Consider the following 26,252-nt stretch of genomic DNA (forward strand, 5'->3'; position numbering starts at 1 on the left):
GGAGCTTCGCACACAGGAGAGGCGCAGGGCGCCCGAGAGCGCAGTTGATCGGAGGAGAGCGCAGTGAGGAGGCGCACTTACTGTGGAGTGTGGAGTGAATGGACTGCAGCTAAAGCGGATTGCAGGGACGAGGCTCAAGTTTCACATCACAGATCACTCCAGCACTGAGACACCGGAGCTCAGACGGACACACTCAGATGGCACGACTCATTCACATGGCGCAACGCTAGAGCCTTTCCATTCACCTGTATACATCACCAGGAGCCATGCTTTTATCTCCATTATAACTCTTTTCCCAGTTCATTTAACGCGACCCTGATTCAGCCTGCTCTCTAAGGAAGTCCTGGACTAAACTTTTAGTTGGGTTTGTTTTCAAACTTCGCCCTGTTTGCCAGTTGATGTCCCCCCTGATGAGTAGATTATACGTTTGGTGAAGAAAGTCGGAAAAAGCCAAGTTATACACCTCAGACTGAAATGGAACAGGACACCAAAGTTTGTCGAGATTCTCCTACAGAAAGGACTTGCGCTGAGCATCCGTGTAAAAGGCGGATGGAGGTGTGTGGTGCGGTGGCGGTGTGTGTCGCGCTCTGTGTCCTCTCTCTCGGGGTGTGTGTACTGGTGTATTTGCGCACCTCGGAGCTACAGGCCAGAGTTAACAGCCTGGAGAAGCACAGAGAACCTCAGCATTCAGAATGGTTGTTTCTCGAGCAGGTGGAACCAGTGCTCCTAAAGCGCCTGGATCAGATGCTGGAGGAGGTGAGTGTTTTTCTGAGGGTGCTGAAATCAGCACATGAATCAGAGAACTTTTAATGCATGAGAAATGATTAGGTCGTTGAAAATATGACTTGTGATTTTTGGTTCTAGATCAAGTTTTTAGGCTTTTAATTAAGCTTGAGTGAAGCTTCTGTACTCTGGATTAAAGATTTTTCACCAGGAGGTCAACTTTATTTCATTAAAATATAGGCATTTTTAGATCACAGAAACCACTTTTTTTAGTCTTTAAAAACAAACAATCTAAAAAACAGTAAAACTGTTAACAAGGCTCCTGAGACACCTGAGGGTCTCTAGGGCTCCACTAATCAGCTCTTCTCTCTGTCCAGATGTCCTTTCTCTTTGTTATTTTACTTTTGTTTATGCACCATTCACTTTCAATGAGCACCTGGTCTAGAGTATCCACAGTCATCCTGGTCATTGCAAAGCCAATAGTCCCTTATGTAGGGGGTCATAATTAATGGTCATTCTAAGTAATCTCTCATTTTCTTTGGATGTTTTAAATAAATACATTACGAAATAAAAATATTTTGTAATGTGCACTTTCTTTCTATTTTGAACTTATCGGTTTATAATTATTCCTTTAATTACAGTTGTGTAAGCTACCTTCTTTATTTGTATTTTACCACATACCAAGTTTAGTGCTGATGCAATTCTAATTATTTAACCACTTGCAAGTGTTTTAGCTGTTTTACAAAATAACAAAAATTACTTTTTTTTCTTTACTCAGTCACAAAAAGTCTTTGTCTTACAGGCCACTGGATAAACATTAAGCATCCCATTTCACAGTTTTAATAAATCTCTAACTGCTTTCATCACTAGTCTGACACACAAAATGTTGTGCAGTTATGAGTCAGAAACAGTGAGGTGTAGAAAAGTGAGATATACAGTCTCTCACAGCTATGCTTTCCTCACACAAGCCTCTAATGGTCACTCACCCAGCAGTGTGTAAACTATGTGCTGTGCCGTTGTGTTTTGGGAAGATAGAATCTCGGCCCATAGTTAATAAAGCTGTCAGGACTGCAGAGGACAGTCAGGGCCTTAATGAAGCAAAACAGACTGCAAGAGAGGCAGCCGGGACATCTCAGCACTAAAGTAAAGTGAGATGGGACTTATTCCAGGTTTGGGTTAAAGCAAAATACATCTTGGTCATTTACAGTGGCTTGGAGAAGTTTATTGATTTGGCTCTGTGTTTGAACTTATAATGTTTATCTGATATGGTCAGTTTAACGTCACCATGAAACGATAAAATCTTTGCCACTTATGTTTAATACCTGCATTTCAGTTTTCCTAACTCAATCGTTAACTTAAATCATCTTTAGACTCCAAACAAGCAAAATAAGAACACTATTAATCATTTATTTTGTGCTGAAACACAACAGATAGAGATGTTTTTCTTAGCTACAAAGTTTGGGGGTCAGTGATTGAGGTAATCACATGCTGGAATTAAAAAAGTTACGTTTATAGCGTCTGCTAAAGCACACTGATAGCAGCTGCCTCGTTATTATGATTACCTAATGCCATTATTCACACCACAACAGACACCAGGTATCATGGAGGCATCATAAAATAAACTGACTGTGAATAATTTAAATAAACCAATAATAATAAATTGTCCTTTGTCTGGTCAAAGTGAAAATGTCTTGAATTACCGTGGGTGCTCCAGGTTTTCGCTCTGTAAAAACAAATGGTCTCAGCAAAGTCTGTGACACTGGAAAAATGGGAATTTGTTCCATATTTATAAGGATTAAAGCTTTTAGAAAAATCACTGCACAGTGATTTTCGCATTAGATATTTTACAAATCTCAATTGTACATTCTCAACAACAGACTCTTGCATTACGGTTTACTGGCATGACATTGTTTCTCATTTTGCTCATCTTTTTATTAATCATCATTAGCTCTAGTTTTGTTTTACAAGACACTCAACTGTACTTCAGTCAGTGTCAGTGCTGCAAGAGAAAATAAAACCTTACTTGTAGTGCCTGAGCCTGGTCTGTGTAAAGACTTTTGCAGCTGGGAAGAGAGTGTGCCAGTATCAACCAAATAAACCCCTGGAATGAATTGTGGTTAGCGTAAACTGGGACCATAGAAATATGTTGGATACTGCTATAAGAAGAACATAACACAAGAATTTGAATTTACATTATGAGACATGATGTACTGTTTTTTTAACTGTAGTCATAGTAACTGAACTTATTTACAAACTTATTTACAAGGATCATTTACAATGATCACCTGTAGGCAGGTAGTAAGTTGCCATATCTCCCTCATCTAGCAAAAATACTGATCTTAGTAAACTTATTAGAAAAGTGTTTTTAGGGAATTTCTAATATTTAATCTCACATCAGTGGTAACTTACAAATGTTAGCTTTAGTTTACACGCTTGTGGTTTCATTGTGGTAAATGCAATGTGCCTTGAAGATGGCATAAAAGTCTTTCGTAGTAAGTAAGGTCATTCCCCATAACTTCTTTCTTCTTTGTACTTTTGTAGAAGTTAGCGTCTCGTCTGCCGAAGACCAGAGAGACTCGGGATGTCTCCCACGCCTGTCTGTGTCCACCAGGTAGGTCGAACCATTTGCTTCTGAACCCAGCCATACTGACTATAACACACCTGGCTTTTGAAGAAAGCTGTGGTTAGCACAGTTTACATTTGCTTTGTTGTTAAGTCTTTCACTGAGGCTTTTTGAGACTTCCATTCACAAAATCCCACTCCTATTCTGGTCCTGTAGGTATATATGAATGCAGCTATTCTTAGGCATGGCTGTGGGATGAAAACATATCTGGTGTCAATTAAATTCCATTTCCCTTGTGTAATGAGAAAGATGTTAAAAAAAAAAAGTGTGTGTAGAAAAAGTCCTTTCTTGTTTATCCAAAACTAAACGGAGAGTGCACTTGTGCCTCTGATCTGGCACCTCTATAGTGACAGGTGCTGTCATATTTCGGGCTCTGTTGGCAGTCATTGACTTTCACTTGTGTCATGCTGGGTTATGATGCAAAACAGAGTGACAGGATGGCATCATCTCAGAATTCCATTGTGAAGCAAACCATCAAAGTCCATTGCTGATGGCTAATAAGTCACACTGGCTCAGCGAGGTTTATGTCTCCTAGGATATAACCTGAGCAATGCAAGCACGAGAACACAATGTGGTCTAGCAATATGACAGTAACCACGACGTTAAAGGAGTGAATCTTAGCATAAAAATAAGTATTCTTTGGCTGTTGTTTAGTTGCTGATGGTTAATTTTAGATTTGTATTTCTTGAACTTTCTCTGGAAAATCGAAATCTCAATACATTTCTAGAGGTTCCGTCATGCAGATATTTGTTTTCTTACTCCAGACTCCAGGTGTAAGCCATTAACTTGTGTGTGTGAGAAAGAAAAAGAGAAAGAGGTGAGACAGCACACACGTGAGTGTTAATTTGCCCATCAGCAGTAGTCATCAGTGTGTTAACTGTGTGGATGGCCCAGATGGTGTCTGCGTTTGAACATGTTTGTAGTTTATGACTTGACTGTGAGAAACTTTCTGGTCTCATGATGAACACACATTCGTGGCTTTGCGATATTTTGATTCTGAGTTAGTCAAGGCTTTAATATTAAAGTGATGTGTGTACATAATTAATTAGCATTGCATAATGCAGGCATAGTTCAGATAGGATTGTGGTACTATTTATGTTGCGTGTATGTTTACTGTATGTGTTCGATTGCAATATGAATATGCATATATGTGCAGTGCTCTTCTTCCGCCAGCTGCTGTCTGTCAATCATTCCCCCAGGCCGTGCTCGGGTTGCTTTCATTCCTTTGTTTATTTTCAGTGCTAAGGGACACAAACTAGTAGTGGCCCCATCCGTGGCCCTCAGACACCTTTTTCCTAAAATGCACACATGCTTAAGAACAAAACAGACAGACTTTTGCTTGGTAGACTGCATTCCTAAGGGTTATTATCTATTATTACAAAACCCCAAAGCATAGAAAAATGTTGATTTATTTACATAAAATAAGTTTTCTACAACATATTTCCATTAGATAAATACAAATATTTCAGTACATTTACATTTAATTTCATATTTATCCAGATTAATGCTTCCTGGCAGTTGTTCCGTTGCAATGAACTGTTCATTCAGTGCACTTTTGTAGTCAGAACAGAAATCATAGTTTATTCAGGCAAGCCTCTTTTGACTTGTACATGCCTATCTAGATAGCACATTTTTATTTTAAATTTACATTCAAATGAATTATATCAAATTCATTCTTTTCAAAATTCACATACTCTTTGAATTTTATTAATAATAAATAAAAAAAAGGTTTAAAGGGAGCACTTTGTTTACTTCGTTCACCACTACTTTGTCCTCAGGGTTGAGTGTCCTTAACATCTATTCAAAATGTTTTAACATTGTGTTACTGCCTGTATAATATTAGCTGTCTTTGTTTTGACAAATGCATGAATACATTTTCTAAATACCACTTTACTTGCAAAACTGGCACCATAAGAATGTGACCAAGTGAAGTCCACTTGACATGAAAGCTTGCATTGTGTGTCAGTGGTCCCTAAGGTCTGTGCCATGATGAGTCTAGTTAGAAGTGTGTGCATTCATGACAAACTTTAACAACTCACAACAGCTGATCTCTAGCCAACTTAAAAACCCCACGTGTCCATAAAATTGGTAACGGTTCACTACCTTAACCTTTTGCCATTAAAGAGCAGACTAAGTAATATTTATCCAAAGGGGCTTATGAAAACTGCCCCAAGAATGAATGTTTAATATTTCATGCAATGACTGATTATGACAGTGTGGCATTTAGAGGTGTGGAGACAGTGGACACTTTCTTCTTTTCCTTTTCCTTAGGAAATAGCCAAATAAATGACACTTAGATCTTAATTTTACTGGGCTCTATTCCAGGTAGAGAGCCCACTTTACTTCAGTGTTTTTAACCCTTTAAATGGATCATTAGTTCTTCTGTAGAAGATGTTCAATTAATTTGCAATAGTTTCTTTATTAAAGGTACTGCATACTGATACATAATTACATAAATACACACTTGATTATATTTTGCACACAAGGACATTGAATCGATCCTGAATCTGTGTTATCCATTTAACTTGAATGGGGAAAAAAATGATTTTCATGAATGCTGATGTATGCAATTATTCAAATCCTGCTTTCTAAAAAGGCCCCTGTAAAAATGTACTGTGACCTCAGCGAAGCAGATGTTTATGTGTAAACATTGTTAATCAGCAAATGGCTTCAGTGATTGTTACTTAGATAGTGTTGGTAAGAGTGTCATGGTGACACAGATTGTGATTGAATTACTGTTGCATGAGCAATTTGCGAAAGCAAATATACATGTTTGCTATAGATAAACACAATGATTTATTGGTGTGGAGAATGATGTGTGGCAAGGTGTGTTTTTTCCCCCATAATTTAGTATTTGTGTTTCTAATGTCAGTAATGTGTTTGGATATATGGATTAGCCATATGGATTGAAGCCAGGATTGATAACCAAGTTGAGAACAAATATCATAGGTGATAAAACAGTACTGCATATTGTTTGGTTGGCAAAAGATTTCCTTATGGGACATAACAGCCATGTCAGAAAGCAGGAAAACTTTCATGACTGTTAGATTGAGTCCAGGTCTCAGCCCCAGGAGTTTTCTTGAATCCACATATTGTTTGCTAAAGAGCTAATTGGCACTTTCTTGGACATTGCTTCAGGAAAAGGAAAAGAAAGAGGCCACTGAACTGTCACTTTCATACACCACGCACCCCTATAACTTTCATTTCCTCTTCATCGAAGAGCATCCCAAAGTACTTAGCTGCCTTGTGAATTTACTGGACTAACGCCAGGCAGTGGTTTAAAAAGTATAGCTGAAAATATGCATAGCATACTCACTAATTTGACTGTTCTGGAGATTCAGTGGATTGTTTGTTTTGATTCATGGAATAAATTGGGCAGAGACTCATGTCTGTAGAGGTCATCTGCTGTGGATTAAAAAGTGAGCGAGTAAGCATGGCAGGAAAGGCCGGTGGATAAAGGCCTCTAAAGCCACACCCCTCCAGCTGCCGGAAGTGAGCTTTGATGGTTTATGCGGCCAGGGTCCGAGGGGAGGCCATGTCTAGTGTGCATGAAACCAGAGCTGGACTGCAGGGTCTCTAAGGATGGCATATTTGCCATAGCATCTTCTAAACACCAGCAATAGCAACAGTAAAGTGCACAACACTTTATTAGTACTAAATGGGACAGACAGAGGAGACTCCCAAAAACATTGTTTTCTACACACTTGCACAAACAATTCTTGTAAAACTACCATTAAAGATAAAGGGACCTTTTATTAGTCACAGTGCAAATGTTTTACCATTACACTACCTAAAAAAAAAAACCAGAACAAATTTCTTGAATTGTTTACTGGTTAGTGTAGTGATTTATTTCTTGAGAACTGCACAGTAATATCTAGTCTGTTATTCAGTTGCTCATGTAAATGTAAATCTTCAGATCACATAAATATATAATTTTATGTGCACTATAAATAAGTAGGTCTGAATATTTTACATATAAAAAATACCATTCTTTAATACACATTTCTGTGACTGCAACTAAACCAATACTTACTACTGTACCTACTTATATCTGTCTGATTATACTTTAGTGTGTCTAAAAATCTTCTGCTAGTCTAGTAACTAGTCAAGTTACTAGTTACTAGACATACTCAGCTTAGGTTCTAGCTGGGTAATTCTAGCTAGCAAGCGTTTACCTGAATGTTAAATGTAAATCTTAAACTTATGCTAAATAACCTGTAGCAATACAGCTAGCGTTACATGCCTAGCAAATTCAAATCCAAACTACCAAATTAATCTGGTGTGGGAAATTCTTACTTAGATCAACCAACACAGTGTTCTTTGCATTTGCGACTATTCTAGCTAATCTGCTTTTCAGAAAGATTTACATATATATATATAACTCTTTTCTTCTCCAGGGTGAATATTAAGGAAGAGGATATTCAAAGTTTATTAATATACCATACAAGAAATTAGGATTGCATTGACGACTAGTCATTTATGAATGTTGAGCAACGTTATATGAAGACAGTTAGACTGTTTGGTTGCAGAAATCCCACACTGTCTCATTAGAGTGCCCTCTTGTGTCAAGACTTTCACTGGTCAATGGTGGACGTCAAGCACCTGGCATGTAGGGCACTCAGGGAACGTCCAGTGCTGCCTGATGACAGACCAATGTAGACTGTACTGGATCAAAGAATGACTGTGTGTGTGAGCAAGTTGGAGAGATAGACATGCAGAAAAGAGAAAGAGAGGGTGGGAAAGTATGAGAGAGCACCTGCGAGAGCACATGGGACACATATCCAAATTAAGCCAGTCCAGTAAAGTACATTTAATCCAAATGTAAAAATACCCCTCAGATACCCTGAAGAGGCAAGGCCGCTGAGGTCAGGCATAGAGGTCAGTGGCTCTAGCCATTTAAGCGCCCCCAAGTTCAACTTGTCATGTCTTCTGACAGGAAAAGGCAGTGGTAGATCTCCTTTCCTGGCGTGTGATTAGCTTACAGCTCAGCTGCTAGAAAACGCTTTTACTGGGAGGAGAGGTGTTGTCTGCTAACTTTGCCCAGCAGACACACAGTCTCACATGAGGGCCAGAGAATGTTTGAGGAAAGAGTGTAGTCACAGGAAAGTCTGTAGTAGACAAAAAAATAAAAGTCGGGTGGCTAGAGAGCACTGACAATGCGAGAGGAAGAGAAAGACAGACAGGGAAAGAGCGCGTGATTTGGAAATGAAGGAGAACACTATGTGGTTAGCCATCTGCTTTTTACATTGAACCTCGTATTGACTGAGAATCTGCTTCTGAAATCTTTTTTTTTTTGCCCATGCTCCTAAAAAACAATGACATCTTTTACTTTTTATTTTATTACATTTGACAGCCACCTCTTAATGCTCATTTCATAACAACCATTTTGGCAGGATTTACCATTCATTTATATACACAATGTATTCCATATGAGACTAAGGAGGATAGCACTTTAGTATAAAAGATATTTACTTGATTAAATGCATATTTATTTTGTGCAGTTTAAAAGGGTCTACACAGCATATCAGCACCTCCATTCAAATTTTGTGCTTTTGAAAGGCTTTCTGTTCATTCTGCCCAGAATCTAAATCATGTCATCCCATGCATGAGGTCTTGAAAATCTGGATCTGGTTTCATCTTATTTCATTCTAGTCATGTTTCTTGAATAATAATGAGAGAGAATGCGTGGACAGTCCGCTGTGTGTGGCCAAATGTGTGACTACTTGTGCTTTTACAAATAAATGCATGATTGTGAATGTGTGGATGTGAAGTGGGGTAATTAGCCCAGCGCCACTGAGCCTGCATTGAAAATTACTCTTGGACAGCTTTTAGCAGAAGAAAAATAGCAAGCACACATGTCTGGAACAGTACAAGTAAATTTTTGGATAAACAAACAGTGGCGTGCTAAATGCTAGAAAATTATTTCCATGATTTTGGTTGATAGATTTGCAGGTTAATTCATGGCAAAGTGTGCAGTGTTTTGGAATAGCATGCCATGGTTAGATGATAAATTAGTGTGCAAATACTGTGTTGTTTCTTATTTGTAAACCTTACATTTTTTCGAAACAAACAAAAAAAAAGTAAAATGTGCTTTTTTAAATATATTGTAAATGTTTATAAGGACAGATATAAAGAAAACATTTTAAGATACATTAAATGGCAAAAACCTCATTGATGCCTAACCATCACATCCATATAAACGTTTTCCAGTCTTTCCCACAAAGTCAGAAGTACAGAGTTAAACTGTATCCATTCACTGGAACTAATAGACCCAAACACGTTCCAGCATCAAAATGCCCCTGTGCAACCTCCATGAAGAAATGGTTTGCTGAGGTTGTAGTGGAAGAAATTAAGCGACCCGAGTCTTGACCTCAACCCAACTGGTCACCTTTTGGGATGAACTGGAACATAGACTGTACTCCAGGCCTCCTTACTTGAAATGTGTGCTTTTGAAATGCCCGAATTAACTGAAGTGCTTGTGTCTGAATGAGCAAATCATTATTGCTACTAGGGCTGCAGCTATCAATTATTTTAGTAATCGAGTTTTCTACCAATTATTTCATTGATTAATCCAGTAATCAAATAAGAAGTACTTTTTCTTTATTAAAGAGAAATACTGAATATACAAGAAAAAAAAGAAAATAGGACAGGTCTCTTAAAATAAACATGTAATTTGTTTCCTTTTTAGAAAAATTTTTATTGCTGAAATTGCGATCTGTGAAATTTTAATGGCATATTACATACACTATATGTATATATATTTACGTTTTAGTTTGAAATGATCCCAAAATGTAAATCCATATGTTGTTATCTCTGCTGTTTTCTCCACGTTCTTCTATTTTTCATTCTGCAGCATTTTTTGTGTTTAGCTGTCCTGAGCGCTCCAGAGTTTACCGGGTGGTGCGTTAGCAACAATGGTCCGTGGGGAAACACAATACTCCTTGTGTAAAGTGGACTAAATGAAGCATAGTAATTTGCCTTCATCTTCCCGTGGGCTCACCACCTGCAGGAGGGACCGTAAGGGACGGTGCTGTGAGGATTGGGCAGCAGTCGAAGGTGGGGGCCTGCTTAGACTGCTGCCCCCGCCACCCGAATTACGGATAAGCGGGAGAAAATGAATAAATGAATGAATGAATGAATTTGCCTTCATGCTATTTTGTATTAGAATTACTCAAGTTATTCGAGGAATCGTTTCAATTGCTACACACCAGAATATAATTGAAAACCTTTCCAGAAGATTGGAGCTTATTGTTACAACAAAAGTGCGAATAAATCAAAGATGGGCTGTTCATAAAGCACGTATGAGTGTTTTTGTAAATGAAATGGCAATAGAAGACATATGGTCATACTTACTAGAGTAAATGATGCATTAAATGGTTTTAAATGGTTTTCTTAAATACAGTGTGGACAGTGCAACCCAGGCAAGTCTTTTTCACATTATGCCTATTGCTGACATGTAGTTAAATGTGTAACAGACATTTAGAAACAACTGTTAACACAAGTTGTAGACTGTCCCATTAGTTTACATGTTGCCAATCGCCTGAAACTTACTGGCCAACCAATCTGAAGCAAAATAACTAATTAATAATAATTTCTAAACTCATAGCTATGTAATTCCATGCTTCTGAAATCAAGTAAAACTAAAAGACTTGAAAATTAAAAGATCAAAAATTTGCAATTGGCCACCACAGCAAACTGTCTTAAAACAGAATCAGGCAAAGATCTAGGTTTTTATCTATAATTACATCTTTATAGCAATGCCATCTTACTGATATTGTGTGTAGATCTTGGTTTCAGCTTCCAGGCAAAGCAGTGTGTGTTGGCATGCTCTGAACAGGCCCCTTGCTTGCAGCAGACTTCCTGTGGGCATCAGAGCACATGCTGCTGTCCACTACACTGAGCAAGCTAGTTCTTATGTTAACAGCTTAGGGCTGCCTGCCAAAAACAACACTTTTTATTGAATCTGAAAGTCCAAAAAAAAAAAAATCTTTCTCTGGAGTATTTTTGTCACTGGGCAAAGCAGCCCCAGTAGTTGGAATTGTAGTAGCTCATTTTAAAAGGTCATGTATCACCTTATGGAGTCCAAGCCTAATTATGGGCTAAAAAGTTTTGATGGTAAAGGATATTGCAGATCCCTGAAAAAGAAACAGGTCTCCCTCCATAGGTAAACCACAACCTTTAAAGTATTGCTAAATTACCCTGACATTTCCAGGGGCTCTTTTTTGCACTGCAAAGAAGGTCTGTTAAAGTCTGTATGTTATTAAGCACCATTAGAGGCACGAATTTGTACGTCTGTCTGTGGAACTGTGCTGGAACAGAAGCCCATCTGCTTTGCATCAGCTACTAATTTCTGGTAAACCAACAGCCTCAGATGAAATTTTATATTGGAAGGAAGTGATAGAATCTTTCCAACCATACAGTCATTACAAAAAAAACATGAATTTCACCACCGTGACCATCACTGTGGCCACATCATAAACTGTCATTTTTGGATAAAATGATTGCTGTGAGCCTAGGCAGATTTTTCAATCACTGTGAAACATCAGCAATAAATGCTGTTAAATTTTAAGATAATTATTCTTGAGGGTCTTGATTTTTTCAATAGCTCACAGGTGATTCCAGACCTTGCAACCTACATGGACATGGCAAAAAATACATGGTAAACATCATCATATGAAATGAAAATGTCTCTGCTTGAAATAGAAAGACTTGAAGGTTAGGGCAAAGTAATGAAGGAATCAGATTCCTGGCTAAATCTTGCCATCAATGCTATCCTTATGTGAATGAAGACTATACCAGATGTCTGTTCAGGAGAATGGCCTTACCTAGATGACTTACCTTCATCTTTTATGTCCACATCAGGCTTTGATTTTGTGAATTGGCTTTTGCTATTTCCTCTTTGGTTTAATTTCCTTTTCCTATGAAACTCAAATGCTTGGGAAGTGATGTTGTGCTCATGCCATTAATGACCCATGAAAAGACTGAGTTACCTGAGGGGAAAGTCAAAAGCCACTTGATTGTTTTCAACAATTAAAACTTTCTTTTGGCTTCTCCCAATTGTTTTTCCTAAATCAAGACTCATTAATAAATCAAGACTTAATAATGCATATTAACACGCAACATGAAAGTAAAATACATTTGCAGTAAAGGTCAGGGACCCTTGCATGACTTACAGTACAATGTAAAGGTCTTTAACAACCTAATTTGTTTAATTTTATTAATTATTTTTTTTAACAAGGAAATATTATATAAAATGGATATTTCTGTGAATGTTGCATATTTTAATAGACAAAGAAATGAACAAGTGGTAACAATCATCAAAGTCTATTTTTGCTGAGGTCACTGAGTTAGTGATGAGGTGGGGTGTTATATTACAGCCTAAAGAAGATCTTCAGTGTATGCTGTTTCTTAACCTTGCAGCCTTCATCTCTAGAATTACATACAATCACGTAGTGAGGATGAAGCAGGCATCCATCAGAGGACTGTTTGTTCTATAAAGGTCAGCTCATAGGTAAAACTAACAATTTTCAAGTTTTCACAATTTACACTAATCTGATGGTTTGCTGGTGTGTCAACACAACAGTTAGCCCCTGCTCCCGCCCCCACAAAAAAAAAAAATGCCCTGGAAAAACATTTTGAAGATGTAAAACTTTTCCTCTCATTTCCCTTGTGTTTCAGACCTGTCACTTTCATTAGCATAAACTTAAGTGTCCCCAGATTCACATTTCTTGTTGCTGTTTGAATGTTTTCTCTCATCATCCCCTTCTTTCTCTACTTTCTGTAATGTTTCTTTACTTTGTTATGGAGACTGTTTTTTGAAGCAATACCTTTTCCCTTAAGCTATAATAAGGGGGATATGGATAAATAAAGGTCAACAAGACTTCAGTTTATTACACAAAGCCAGTGTTTTACTAGAGGGCTTTCATGTTTTTATCAGCATGCCTTATGGGCATAACTGATTTATAGGGAACAGTAGGCAATAAAACTGACCACGTTTCTATTTTGAGGTCTGTAACATGACCAGTTTGTGATAACATACAAAATGTTTCTCAGTACATTTAAGAAATTTTACAGGCTTTTATAAAATATTTTTAAACATACACTTAAACCATGTAGTCTTTGGGAACAAAGATAAAATGCAGAACTATTAAAAGATTTTGGTTTGTGCTTTTTGGGGGTATCTTTAAAGGTTCTATGTTTTTTTTTTCCCTGTTCGAGAGGTTCCAACTACAAACCTTATGAAATTTACTCTTTAAAGAACTGTACATAAATATTTATAAATATTTATTAATATGCATCAAATGTGATTGCAAATATTGTTTTGTGACAAAACAATTGTGTATTTATTAGATTAAATTGTTAGATCCTTAGAGTTGTCCTAGACCTCATAAATCAATAAGACTTGAATTCTGTAGAGTTTGAGTCCTGTCTTTCAGGGATTTCAGTATTTTCAGTAAATAAAATGGTTGTAATTGTAACCCTTGATTGATACAGCTTATGTTCAGTAAATCACAATGTTAGAACTGAGAGCATGAGGAAGTAAATCAATGATTATCTGAAAATAATTTATTCACATCTGTTATGCAAAGTGCTGCATTGTTAGAAACCTGGTGGGTTTTATTTCAGATTTGCTGTGAATCTAATTTTTGCTGAGATTAACTAGTCAGGAATTGTTGATAACCAAACCATTAGCATTTGTTGAACTTGTTAGGAGTTCTGCTTATTTATTTTAGATTAGCAACTGAGCTGTAGCGCCAATAGCACTGCTATTTACTTTTCTGATCTAAAAACCTGTGCTCTTCTTATATTTTTCATTCTTTTTATGTGATTTTCCTTTTTTTTTAGGAACCGTTGAATCACTTATTATCACTCCAAGCATCGCTGTCATTTTTTTACTTTTGCATTCTAAAGCACTTAACATTTTTTATTCAGCGAAGAATGCAAAAACTCCCACATAGAATCTTTGCTTTTCTACCTTGCAAAGGTTTTGAGAGGGAAGTTACAGAGGCAAGATTCTGTATGCTTTTACCAGAGACCCTGGAGCCAGACCTAGCTTCCATTTTTACTGACGCCAAGAAACTGTGGACCTCAGGTTGACTTCCTGATGAAAGAAAGGGAGAAATCGTGGAAGAAACACCATGTAGATAAACGATTAGGGATGGAGTCACGTTTACTTTAGTAGGGTTTTTTTTTATACTCGTTCATTTGACATAAGAAAGAATTAGATAATAGGTAAACCAGAACTCATTTACCTGAAAGTTTCATTACATCATCAAAAGATGACATTACTTAAGACAAGCTGACCATTTTAAGAGAGATCTACCTAAAAAAGAGGAATTTATTGTTTAGCAATAGACTTGTGTAAAGGAAAGGTAAATTTTGCTTTTAAATTTTAATTTCCAAGTTAAAATTTTTTGTTACATTTTTTCCATTTTTTGCAATAAATTATTAGTCATATTAGGTCGTAATATTTGCTCAATTAAATAACTCAATGTTATATACTGTGTTGAATAGCAAAGAGCTAAATGGCTAACTGTCACTTCAACAATATTAGAATCCAGACAGACAAGGTGCACAGGGCAGTACTGCAGACTTGGCTGCTGTCCACACCGTATCCTGTCCAAAACAACTCACCTTCAAGGCACCAAATAATCCTTTTATGCCATCTAAGCTAAATAGAAATTTATACACCAGATACAGAACAGGTAAAAAAAACTAAAGAAACTTGTTATATATAAAATCACTTGAATTCTTTGAATTTGTGTAGAAGGTTGTGCCTGGTTGTGGTTTTCAGGTAGAGGTTGAATGCAAATAATAATTAGAATCTTAGAATGTAGAAATCTGTCAGACTTCGACTATTGTCGGAAATTATTAGGTGTGCTCATACCTTATTTCAAATGTCAGAACACTGAAAACTTTGGCTTTTTGTGTTGAGAACAAATTTTTTCATCTGATGGTACAGCAGTGGATGCTGATTATGACTAAACCCTAACATAGATTCCACCATTTTAATTCAATACAATTATAAGTACTTGTCGATTTATGTAAATGTGGTTTGTGACCCTGTCCATTGTTAAAAGTGCAATATAAATGTAATTACATTGAAAGAAATTAATGTATATGCATATCCTCTAAATGAGATCAGAGGCCAACTACAGTTCTGTATCACCTTGTGGAACATTTTCATGATGCATGCTCTGGGAAATTTTTTTTGCATCTGTGTATAGAGCATGTGATTGTGTATTTGTGAACATTGCTGGAGAAAGAGGTGACAGGAATGACCAAACAGAGAAAAGCAATTGGGCCTGGAGATGTAAACATGGCCAGCTTCCCTTCGCTCCTCATCATTAACCCAGCCCCAATTGGTTTGCTCATCTCACCACAAAGCATTCGTTTGATGTCCTCTAGATAAACAAGGTTATTTACAGTGCTGAGGGGATACTTTGCCCCTCACTGAGAGGCCCTCCTCTGGGAGGACCGGGTGAGGTATGTTCACAGTGTGTGTCAACGAGTATGCTTACAAGCGTGGGACTTCGTCCGAGCCTTGTTCTCGAATGCAGCACAAAACATTTATTGGACAAATTAAACATGCATTGCCCACCATGGTGATAGGGATGTCCTAATTGGGACCGTATGTCTCTAAAATACTTTGTTAACCAGATGATTGCACTTCTCTCCTCCAGTGGGGTGAATAAAAAAACAACTAAGGAATGTGATCCTTTGAGTTTAATATAAAGGACATAAAAAAAAAACCTCAGATACACTCTTCTTTTCCATGAACTGACTATGCAAATCTGTGCATGCTTGCTTATGATCTGTGTTTGGAATTGCTGATGGCTGCAGTTTTATGCTTGCCCAGTCCAAGCTCTTCTGTTAGACAAAGAGGGGCCTTTTTATATTATTATTATTTTAACTTTCAGATAAAGGCAGACTGGCGGGCAACTACTCAATCTGACATCATATGTGACTATAGCTTCAGAGCAGCATTTGAGCTTATCCATCAAGCATGCAACACTTGAAGGGAACTAGAAGTAGAGGAAGAGGTTTACTATTAGCTTATCAATGGCCACTATGATAACGCAGCACAGGCAGTGTGTGTGTGTTTGTACACGTGTGTGTGTGTGTGTGTGTGTGTGTGTGTGTGTGTGTGTGTGTGTGTGAGCTTCTTGAGAAATCTGCAACAATAATATATATATTGTTTTTATTAATTTTTCGAACTTGGAAATATTTATGCTGAATTGTTTTGAAGAATAAGTACCGGTAAATAAGTAATTTCAGAGAACATAAGCATATAATTGACGGATGGAATCTTGTAGTTCATATACTTTATGTATGCAGAACTAAAAAGAAAAGACTCAAGTGACATGAAATACACATACCCACTTTCGTATTTCCCTTAGAAAGCCTTGCAGAAATGACTCATACAAAATCACTCATGTCCTGCAAACTCACACAGACAGAAACAGGTTCATTCAGACAGTAGGGTCAACAATAGTGGTCGGATTTGTTGCTCACTGAATACATCACCTCATATTGTTGGACTCATTCACATTGAATATTTGAGAATGAAGCATGGCATCACATCTGGGCAAGCCACCTATATGACCTTCTTGTCCGGTAGCCTAAACATTGCTTTCTTTGTTTGACTCTGGTTATTTGCTTTTACGGTTCATGCCTAATCTTCAGCCTGTTTTTTTGTGATTAGTGACGTGTGTTCAGAGGGATTTCCTGACACATGAGGCCAGAAGGATGGATTGGGAAGGACACCACAGAGTGATGCTAGAGGGCTGCATGCATGATTAGATCATGATGGTGTCTTAGATTTTAAATGTATTGTGTGTGTGTGTGTGTGTGTGTGTGTGTGTGTGTGTGTGTGTGTGTGTGTGTGTGTGTGTGTGTGTGTGTGTGTGTGTGTGTTAGACACTGCAGGATAGCCAGTCAGCAGTGCTGGTATTTGGTTCAAAGTTCTGCTTGGCTGATCAGAGAGTCAAAGCTGTAGAACTGAGGATGACTTTTGCAGTAGCTCACATTGTTGTGAACACAACAGTCGAGAAGCAGAAGGTTGCTGAGGGAAAAATATTTGGACGCAAACGGAAAAAATTGCAATTTGGAAGAGTTTATAGAGCTATCTTCATGTATATTTTAGTTCCATTATATGGATTATTTATATGATGTTTATTGACACTATAGATTTTGTTTTATCATTTTCAAGGAAAGAAGCAGTAAAGCCAAGCTTCATGAAAGCACATTCTTCCATTCGAAATCTTGATTCTTAAGCACTATTCAATTACACATAACTTTTCCATTGCAGTAATACAGATTTACATTTAGCAAGGGTAATTGGGGTTGTGATTCCGGAGGCCTGATGTCTGCTGCTCAGGGTTGGAGAGCCTCAAGGACATAAACTCTTGGGTGAGTGACAGTGCAGGTCATTTCATTTCCACAGCGAGTGACTTCCTTCGATGTTGAAATGCCTTAGGGGCCAGCATTTAGTTCTTCTGCACAACATTCCAGGATTCTGCTGCTGGATGAGAGAAAGGCCATATGCTCTGGTCAAAACCAAGCAAGCCAAAACAAAGTTCTGGTATATGTTTGTTTTTTCTCACTGAAAACTTTATTAGGAACACCTGTACCACTAGGAATCAGCTAATCATGTGGCGGCAGAAAATCATGCTAGAAACTTCGGGTAATTTTCACATCAGGACGTTGGAATCAATTCGATTTTGTGCATGGCATGATTGTTGGTGCCAGACAGACTGTGTTAAATATTTCTTGAACTGCTGATCTTCAGGAATTTTTGCCCACAACAGTCTCTAGAGTTTATTTAAAATAGTGCAGTGAAGAAAAAACATCCAGTATGTGGTTGTTCTGCAAATGGAAAAACTACAGTAACTCAGATTGCTACAAATGTTATGAGCAGAAAAGTAAAATGGAATGCACAACACATTAAAATTGTGATGCAGATGGCAGCAGAAGATCATGCCATGTTCCACAACTGAAATCCAAGAATACTTTAGCTGCAGACTCACCAATACTAGAAAGATGAAGGCTGAAAAAACAGGCTGTTATGATGCATCTTTATTTGGTGAATCACATGGATGGTAGGTCAAAATCTGACCAACAACATAAATCTATGGACTTAACATGCCTTGTGCCAACAGTCCAGGCTGGTGATGTAATAGGCTGGGGAATGTTTTTTCAATGTTTTTTTAGCAATCACTTGAATGACAGATTATTTGAGCATGTTTCTAACCTTGCACATTCTTTTAATTTCCCAATTTGTCTCTCTTTTAACATGCAGCATAATGATAATGTCACAAAGCAAAAGTCACAAATTGCAAACTAATTACATGAACACTTTGTGCAATAACTAAGATTTGAGTCCAGACCCCCCTGTGGGCTTACTGAAGTAAGGAGGCTAAAGTGGCTCTTCACAGTCCAGTGTAGTTTATGCTTTAGGGGAGATAGAGTGTTTGGATTCCAGGACCTAGCCTGGCATGCTGTGGTGTAGGGTGATGAGGAAAAGTTGGACTCTCATTAAAGAACACAGGCCTACTTCTCATCCCACTTCACTCAGAGTAATAGCGGAAGCAAGAGACAAATTACACAGAAGTGAAATGTCAGGAGCGGAGGATTTAGGTTTGTTTGTGATCTGGGATTTTTTTAAGTTGTTGTGATCACTATTGAATCTTCCTGAACCCAGGAAATCAACAGACTTATCCAAAACACATTTCTTAAATGCTCCTTCTATATGACATATTTTTCATGTACTGAAAACGGCTAATTTTCACACTTTCTGTGTAACACGAGCACAGTGTGGTACTCCAGGTCTAGGACGCTTGTGTTTGTGTCGCTAGCGATTATTTTGAGCTGTAATTGAGAAGAGTGTTGAAAATGTTCTTGGTATACCACAGCAACAGTCTTAGACTAAGCTATACTGGGTCACTGGACATAGCGGCAACAATTTTTGAGTTTGATTATTTTTGTTGTAGCTTGAGTTTTCTCAGACAGAAGAACACTCGATGGCTTTGTGTTTGGGAAATAAAGGAATGTGCATGCGTCCTTCATACCTTAACGTTTCTGGATGGAACTCAGTTTTCAAGGTCAAGTCTGTTTCCCTCATCTTGAGGAAACGTGATACTTTCATGTAATTTTCTCTTTTTAGTTCTATTTGTCTTCTGTGTGGATGTGTCATCCTTCAACAGGTCTGGGTTTATTTTGTTACCTTTTTGAGGGACTTGAAGTAACTGATTGAGAGCAGATCACCTCACTTTTTTTGTAATGGGTGACTAAGCACTGGTCCAATACCTCAAACAGAAGAATTGAATGCATTATTAACTGTTTCAGATCTCTTAAGTAAAAAAATCCTTTTTGATATGTCACTACATTATAGGCAAAATAATTGACTAAGCAGAAATTCAGCTAGAACCCTTGTTTTGTATTATATTAAAGGAAAACACTTTTTATTCTGTAGTTTACTGCTCATTGATACGGATATCGACATTGTAGCTTAATTTGAAACAATCAGTAAAGTAGTGCAGTGCAGGAAAGACTGCTGCATCATAGAAAGAGAAGATTGGCAGAGTGACTTGCATTATTTTAACACCCTACTGACACCTGAATGTAACGGAATTTCAACTGTCAATAGAAGCACCATTTGAGATTCATGTAGATGCCGGCTCATCTTTCTCTTCTCAGAGCTAATGGAACACCTTCAAGCTCTGATCCAAGTGTCACATCCCATAACATGGAGTGTGCTTCCCTCAAAGGAGTGGAGCTTAGATAGCTAAAAAAAAACAGTTGCAGGAAATTGAAAGCCACACTCATTGTAAATATATGTACTGTACTGGCGTTATGTTACTTGACTAAGCAGTGTTTTTGCTCATTATGGAAATACTTGCAATCTTAAATACGTGGGTCTTTCTGCCCAGTAACTCTCTATTTGACTGCCCTCCTGCTCCCTAGCAGGTCTGAGACTGTCCAGCTCTTTTAACACTTTAGTGCCTGTGTAATGATTATTCCAACAGCTCTGGTTTTGCAATCAGCCAGCAGGCAGCACTCAATTGATAGGCACTTTTAACACCAGAAATAATGTGTAGAGTGCTCTTGGCCATATGCCTGCTCTGGAACACACATGGTAAAAGCATCAAGGTGCTCAACATTTATTTCAGCAATGCCACTGAAGTCTGCTCATCAAGCTTCTGTTTTAATAACTCTTGTCATGGCAGTGTGCCACCCTTTTTCTCGAAGTAACCTAATAGTAGCAGAGATATGCTCCCTAAGCACTATATCACTTATTTTATTTTCTGGGCTACAGAATTTGAATGCAAATTATAGGTGGCTAAGCCCTCAGCATAGTGGTCCTCTGAGAACTCCCTACAACTGTAGTCGTTCATTTAACTGATCCGGCAAAATTCAGTATGATATTTGTCTCACTTGATCCTGCTTTTTGGTGGGAAAATGCACTTGATACCTACCATGTATGAATTTTGTCATGAGTGCATTTAGGCTAGAACAAGGCTGAATTATATGGAGGACAAATTGGTGTTTCAGGAACATATTCTAATTGTAGATTACAACAATTGTCAGCAGTCACTTATAACGTGAGTGCTTTTTTTTCTCCTTTGCTGATGGACTGTATTGTGTGCTTTCTTTACTTTTAAGGGGTGCTGCTTCCCCCCTGGAGTACAAAGTGAAATCTTTTTTTCAAAACTAGAGCACTAATCTTGACTTTTGGCACCCTCCCTACACAAATAAAGGTTCCCAAAGGTTAAAGATAGCCTTACAAATATGACCATGTCAATTAGGATTTCTGTAGCAGAACCATTAAATACCACAGATCTCATTTGTAAGTGTAAAACTTTTCCGTCCTGCTGTAGTTTAGATGTTGTTTTAGCCTTATCTAGGTAGCCATTTGTCTTCCTAAAGCAGTGGGTTATTCAAGAAATGTTTTTTGTGTGTGTGTTTGTTGTCTGTTGTAACTATTCTCAGCTAGGGGATAATGTCATATTTGTTCCAACACTATGATAGCATTAACCTAAGGGCTGGCATAATACTTCATTAAAAACCAAAGGTGGGAAGTTACGAAGTACAAATACTTTGTTACTGTACTTATGTAGATTTTTCTGGTATCAGTATTTTACTTCCCTATTTTTTTTCTGACAACTTTTTACTTTCACCCATTAATTTTACACAAATATCTGTACTTTCTACTTCTTACATTTTCAGAACAGGCTCGTTACTTTGGTTTTAATCCTTTTTTTTTTAATGTCAATATATTTCCTTCTCACTGCGCCATTTTAAGCCCATCAACCGATTTCCTGTCATTACACGGCTTTTTCAATTTACCGGTGTGTTTTTTCCTGGCTCTTACGCGCCACAGACGTAAACTACGTTTCAAAGCTAACCACAAGCGGAGGCAGAAGACAACAAGAAGTATGGGGTTAACATGGATGAGACAGAGGGAGTTAATGATGTAAACATGACAAAACAGAGACATTTCTGATCAAATGATCATCATCTTTTCTCTGCTTGTGTTCTATGTGTTGGATGTTCAGCCTGTATACATTTATCAAGTAACAAAATGTTTTAATTCGTTGTGTATTAATATATTAATTAAGGCTGTCAAAATGCAACTTCGTTTTAACGGCACCGGTTTTATTAACGCGCGATTAATGCAGCGCACATTTCTGCTTGATCATTTTTGTTAAAAATATAAATAAATAAATTATAACTTCAATAACTCTGTCTTTTTTGATTGTACAGATAAGAGCAATATGTATCTGTAAAGGGTCTAATTTTTTTTATAAATTCATGTCGAATACAAATATTCTCTTATTATGTAATCCGTATGAAATTTATAAGAGGTACAGATTCTCCGGTATCACCTCATTGACCGTCTGTGTGGAAACATAGCATGACATTAAAACAGGTCATTGTAATTGTTACTTTGTACTTAAGTACATGTCAAAGCACAAACTTTGTTACTTTAACTTGAGTAAAAAAATATAGTCAGTACTTCAACTTTTACCACAGTATTTAAAAAAATGGGTATCTGTACTTCTATTTAAGTGAAGGATGTGTATACTTTTGCCACTTCTGTCACAAACTATATTGCCCGTACCCTTTCAATCTACCGTTTTATTTATTTCTGACAGCTTTTAGTCATTCAGGGTCTTAGACTGAGATCCAAGTTAACACTGGATAGTTTTACAGCATAAATGTAGCTTGAAGCTATCTCGGTTACATCAGGTATTTGTAGCTATGCAAATACCAGTGTGATACCACATAAAGTTCCTCAGGCTAGATTGGTAAAGAAGGTTTTGACTTTCACTCGGCTGTATTCTATCTATATCAATGTACATGTTTCTTATTTTCTGTATTTTCCTGCAGCCTTTTCTCTTCTAGCCCCCGGCAGAGTAGCTGCTAAAGTATAATGTCTTACACATGTGTAGGATCTGGTAGGTGTTAACGCAACCCTGCTCTTTCAAATCTGCATTTTATTTGTGATAGATAAGCTGAGCTCAGGGCCTGTAACTAAGGATTTTCCTGTTGTGCATGGATAAAAAGTGGGATGGTATTTCTCCCTGCGGCCCTGTTGATACTCCTGTCACTTCAAAGCACTCTAGTTTTGATAACAAAGTCAAATTCTCTACTCACATCCTGGCTATTTCTTTTGTGTAGCTGATTCAATAAGCAGGATCCAATTAAAGTGGAGAGCAAGCAAGAGGTTTGCTTTGTCAACCAGAGTGAATTGCCACATTTTAGGTCGGTGTAAGGAATTGAAGTCCAAACAAAGTCTTTATTAAACCCTATGCAGCATGGTAAAGTCTACCCACACGTTTATAGTACATTATAACTCATCAAGTCTTGTAAAAAAAGCTGGACTTTCAAGCAGTACAAATCCTTCCATTCTATGAACCTCTGGAACATCTATTCACCATCTATTTATGTGGACTGTTTGATGTGGTGGTAACTCTGTGCTACAGAGTTATACTAGGTGTTCCTGTGAAAGCTACATTGCTGGATTCTGCAATTATGCATACATTTCTTCTTTGGGGAAAACAAAAGTTGTGTGTTCTTCCAGCTCATGAATCATATCAATAAATAGAAGTAGGGAGGTTTTTTGCTGGCCAGACTGGAAATGGTTTTCAGATTTTTAATGTATACTTTTCCCTCTGAGAGCATTTTAGGAGAATGATGGTAAAGTCAGGTTAATAATGCTTTTTGTCTGGCACAACCACAATAAGGTCTTTTGTGGCGATCGTTACAAGGCTTGCTGTAATTACTTAATCTCAGGTTTAGTAGCTCAGTTTTTTATCTCTAAGGACTGTTTGGGAAAATATTTCAGCTTCTATCTTGCCACAAATGAGCCTGAAAGATTGCAATAAGTGCATGTACACTAGCGTCAAGCTTTTGGAATTTTGAGAAATGCTGCAAATGATGCAAGGTAAAAAAAATTGCAATGAAATATAGTTTTACCAATATCCCTGAGAAACAAATGGAATTATCATCAGAAGTGTATATCCAAATAGAATAATATTTTGGATTAAAGAAGTATTTTTATAGAATTGCTGCCATATGTGGTTCCCTGTTTGCACATTTTAAGTTTAAGATGCCAGCAGATAGGAGACATAAGAGTAAGTGAAAATGACTTTTGTGGTATGATTCACCTAAGTCGACCAGTGCGGAGTGTGGATGATCGACTGTTGGCGTTTTTCTACTACAGTATTTATGAAAATATCTGAACCTGATATGGCTTATGTTCACAGTTTATTAGTTCCATGAGGATAAAAAAGGATGCATAAAGAGCAGAACCCGTTTCCAACAAGACATTGCCTCAGCTTTCTAGGCAGGTCTCATAAAAGCATTTTTATTTGGAAATTTATATCTAACAAGGTTGCATAAAAAAGATGTGAAATGCCATGAATGTTTTTTTTTCTTTTAACCATGTTACAGTAAATACACCCCCAATAAGGGTTCAGATATATTTGGCTAGAAGAAGGATCATTATATGAGCTAAAACTATATAGATAATGTTAATGACCTTAACAGTAAAAGAGGTAATATAAGGTTAGACTGGCCTTAGCATAGCTATTCTGGGAATGCTACAGCTTTAACAACACTCTTTGGAAACTTAACCTGCAGTTAAAGTTTAAAACAAATATAGAGTATAATATACTGCATATATTATCTTATATTTATGTCATATATTTATATGGCTGAAAGTATGTGGACACCTGATTATCACACCCATTTGTGTCTGTTTTAAAACAATAGGTATTAACATAGAGTCAGTCCCTCTATTGTTGTTATAAAAGTCTGCACTCTTCTGGGAAGAGTGTTAGTAAGGTCAAGCACTAATGTCAAGGCTTTTTAAACAGTCAGCATTTCAATTCATCCAAAAGGTGCTTGGTGGGGTTGAGGTCAGGACTCTGGCCACTTGAGTTCTTATGTATCAGCCTTTGCAAACCATATGTTAATGCACATCACTTTGTGCACCCATTGTGGTGAGGAAACAGTTTTGGGCCTTTTGGTGTGAGAAAAGAAATAGATCTTAATGATACATCATATTTAGACATTCTGGGTATTATAGCCAGGTGTTCACATATTTTTGCCTTTATAAATATATAGGATTTGGATAAAGCAAATACAAGCATAATCACCTTATAACTAGACTTTGATTTTTATTTCATAATTGAGCTTGTTCTTAAGGGCAGTTTTTGCTTATTTCTAGATATTTGTCAAGACCATTTTAAGCTGAAAAATTTGAAAAGTTTTCAGAAATTAAAGTAATAACTAGTTAAGCAGAATAATCTTTGTTTTTAATATATTTGTTAGTATAATCTCACAATCAGAAATATTACTGAATTTCAAGAACATGTAACTTGCCCAAAAAATAAATTCTCTACAGAGTTTGGTTTTTCTGAATCTATAACCTGAGGATTGAGAAACAAACTTTCTCCGTGCTTTCTAAATGCCAACAGAACCCCATCCCAAGGGTTTTATTAAGCTTCCTATCTTCCCCATTGCTGTGACATTCTTGTACTATGCTTACAATGCAGAAGGCGGAAAGATGACACATGTGTTCTTGGCTGGTGCGGTGTCTTTACAGGGGCTTTTTAGAGGAGAGTGGAATCCGAGAGACTGGCCCAGGATAAGAGGAGTAGTGGTGGGAAGCAGGGCTTGGGTATTTTGGGGTGAAGAATTCCACGATTTCTGGAATGAGACTTAGACACTCTCAAGATGGTGTCCTATTTGGTCTGGGTCGCCTAGTGTGTGATACAATAATGAAGGTAAATGGGCAATCCTTATGTTGAGCAAAAGTTTTGGATTTAATTCTTCTTGTTTATCAGTATGGGCAGAGTCAAGGCAGAAGGATTTTGGATTTGTTTATACCAATTTCTGATAGTCTCTAGATGACTTTGCATTAGAAGACAATTAGGTAACAAGTGGTTTCAAAGAACTACTAATACTGCAGGCAGAGAGCGGATTTTCTGATTTCTACTTCGTTTAACATTGCACGTTTAATATCGGTTTGTAGGAACATATAAAACAAACTTCATGTTTATACAGTTCATTCACAATAGTCAGAGAAACACTTTTGAACAGGATTCCTCTAGGCACCATCATTGGCAGTATATTTAAAGCCAGTGCTTGATGTGCCTTTTGACGAAGGTTGTCTATAGATGTCCCAGAGCCATCCAGCAGAACAGGAAGTGGTAGCAAGCCCAGAATGTGTCAGGAATCTGAGTATACACTTCCACATGCTTGTATATAGGGTTTCACCTTTCACAGCCACCACTCCTCTGACCTCAGTGGCCTGACTCTAAACCAAAATGGCTACTCATGCCAGCACTTTTTTGGTACCACTGCCAATTATTTATATATGCTTCTCTGCTTTTTG

The 26,252-nt window shown here is 37.4% G+C and overlaps 1 protein-coding gene across 1 annotated transcript; it reads left to right on the forward strand.

Annotated features, from left to right (window-relative positions):
* Positions 1-25,486, forward strand: LOC310724911 (collagen alpha-1(XIII) chain-like). The gene is made up of 3 exons (XM_083539352.1): positions 1-756; positions 3,265-3,334; positions 25,461-25,486. Exons 1-3 carry the CDS (start codon positions 475-477, stop codon positions 25,469-25,471), a joined length of 363 nt encoding a protein of 120 aa, XP_083395478.1. The 5' UTR covers positions 1-474; the 3' UTR covers positions 25,472-25,486.
* Positions 25,487-26,252: the final 766 nt, after the last annotated feature.

This window comes from Silurus aristotelis (genome assembly GCF_946808225.1).
Source record: "Silurus aristotelis genome assembly, chromosome: 4".
Taxonomy (NCBI): domain Eukaryota; kingdom Metazoa; phylum Chordata; class Actinopteri; order Siluriformes; family Siluridae; genus Silurus; species Silurus aristotelis.

Coding starts and splice junctions, on each gene's coding strand:
- LOC310724911 (XM_083539352.1), top strand. CDS start 475: ATGGAACAGGACACCAAAGTTTGTCGAGATTCTCCTACAGAAAGGACT. Junction 757..3,264: donor TGGATCAGATGCTGGAGGAG/GTGAGTGTTTTT, acceptor GTACTTTTGTAG/AAGTTAGCGTCTCGTCTGCC.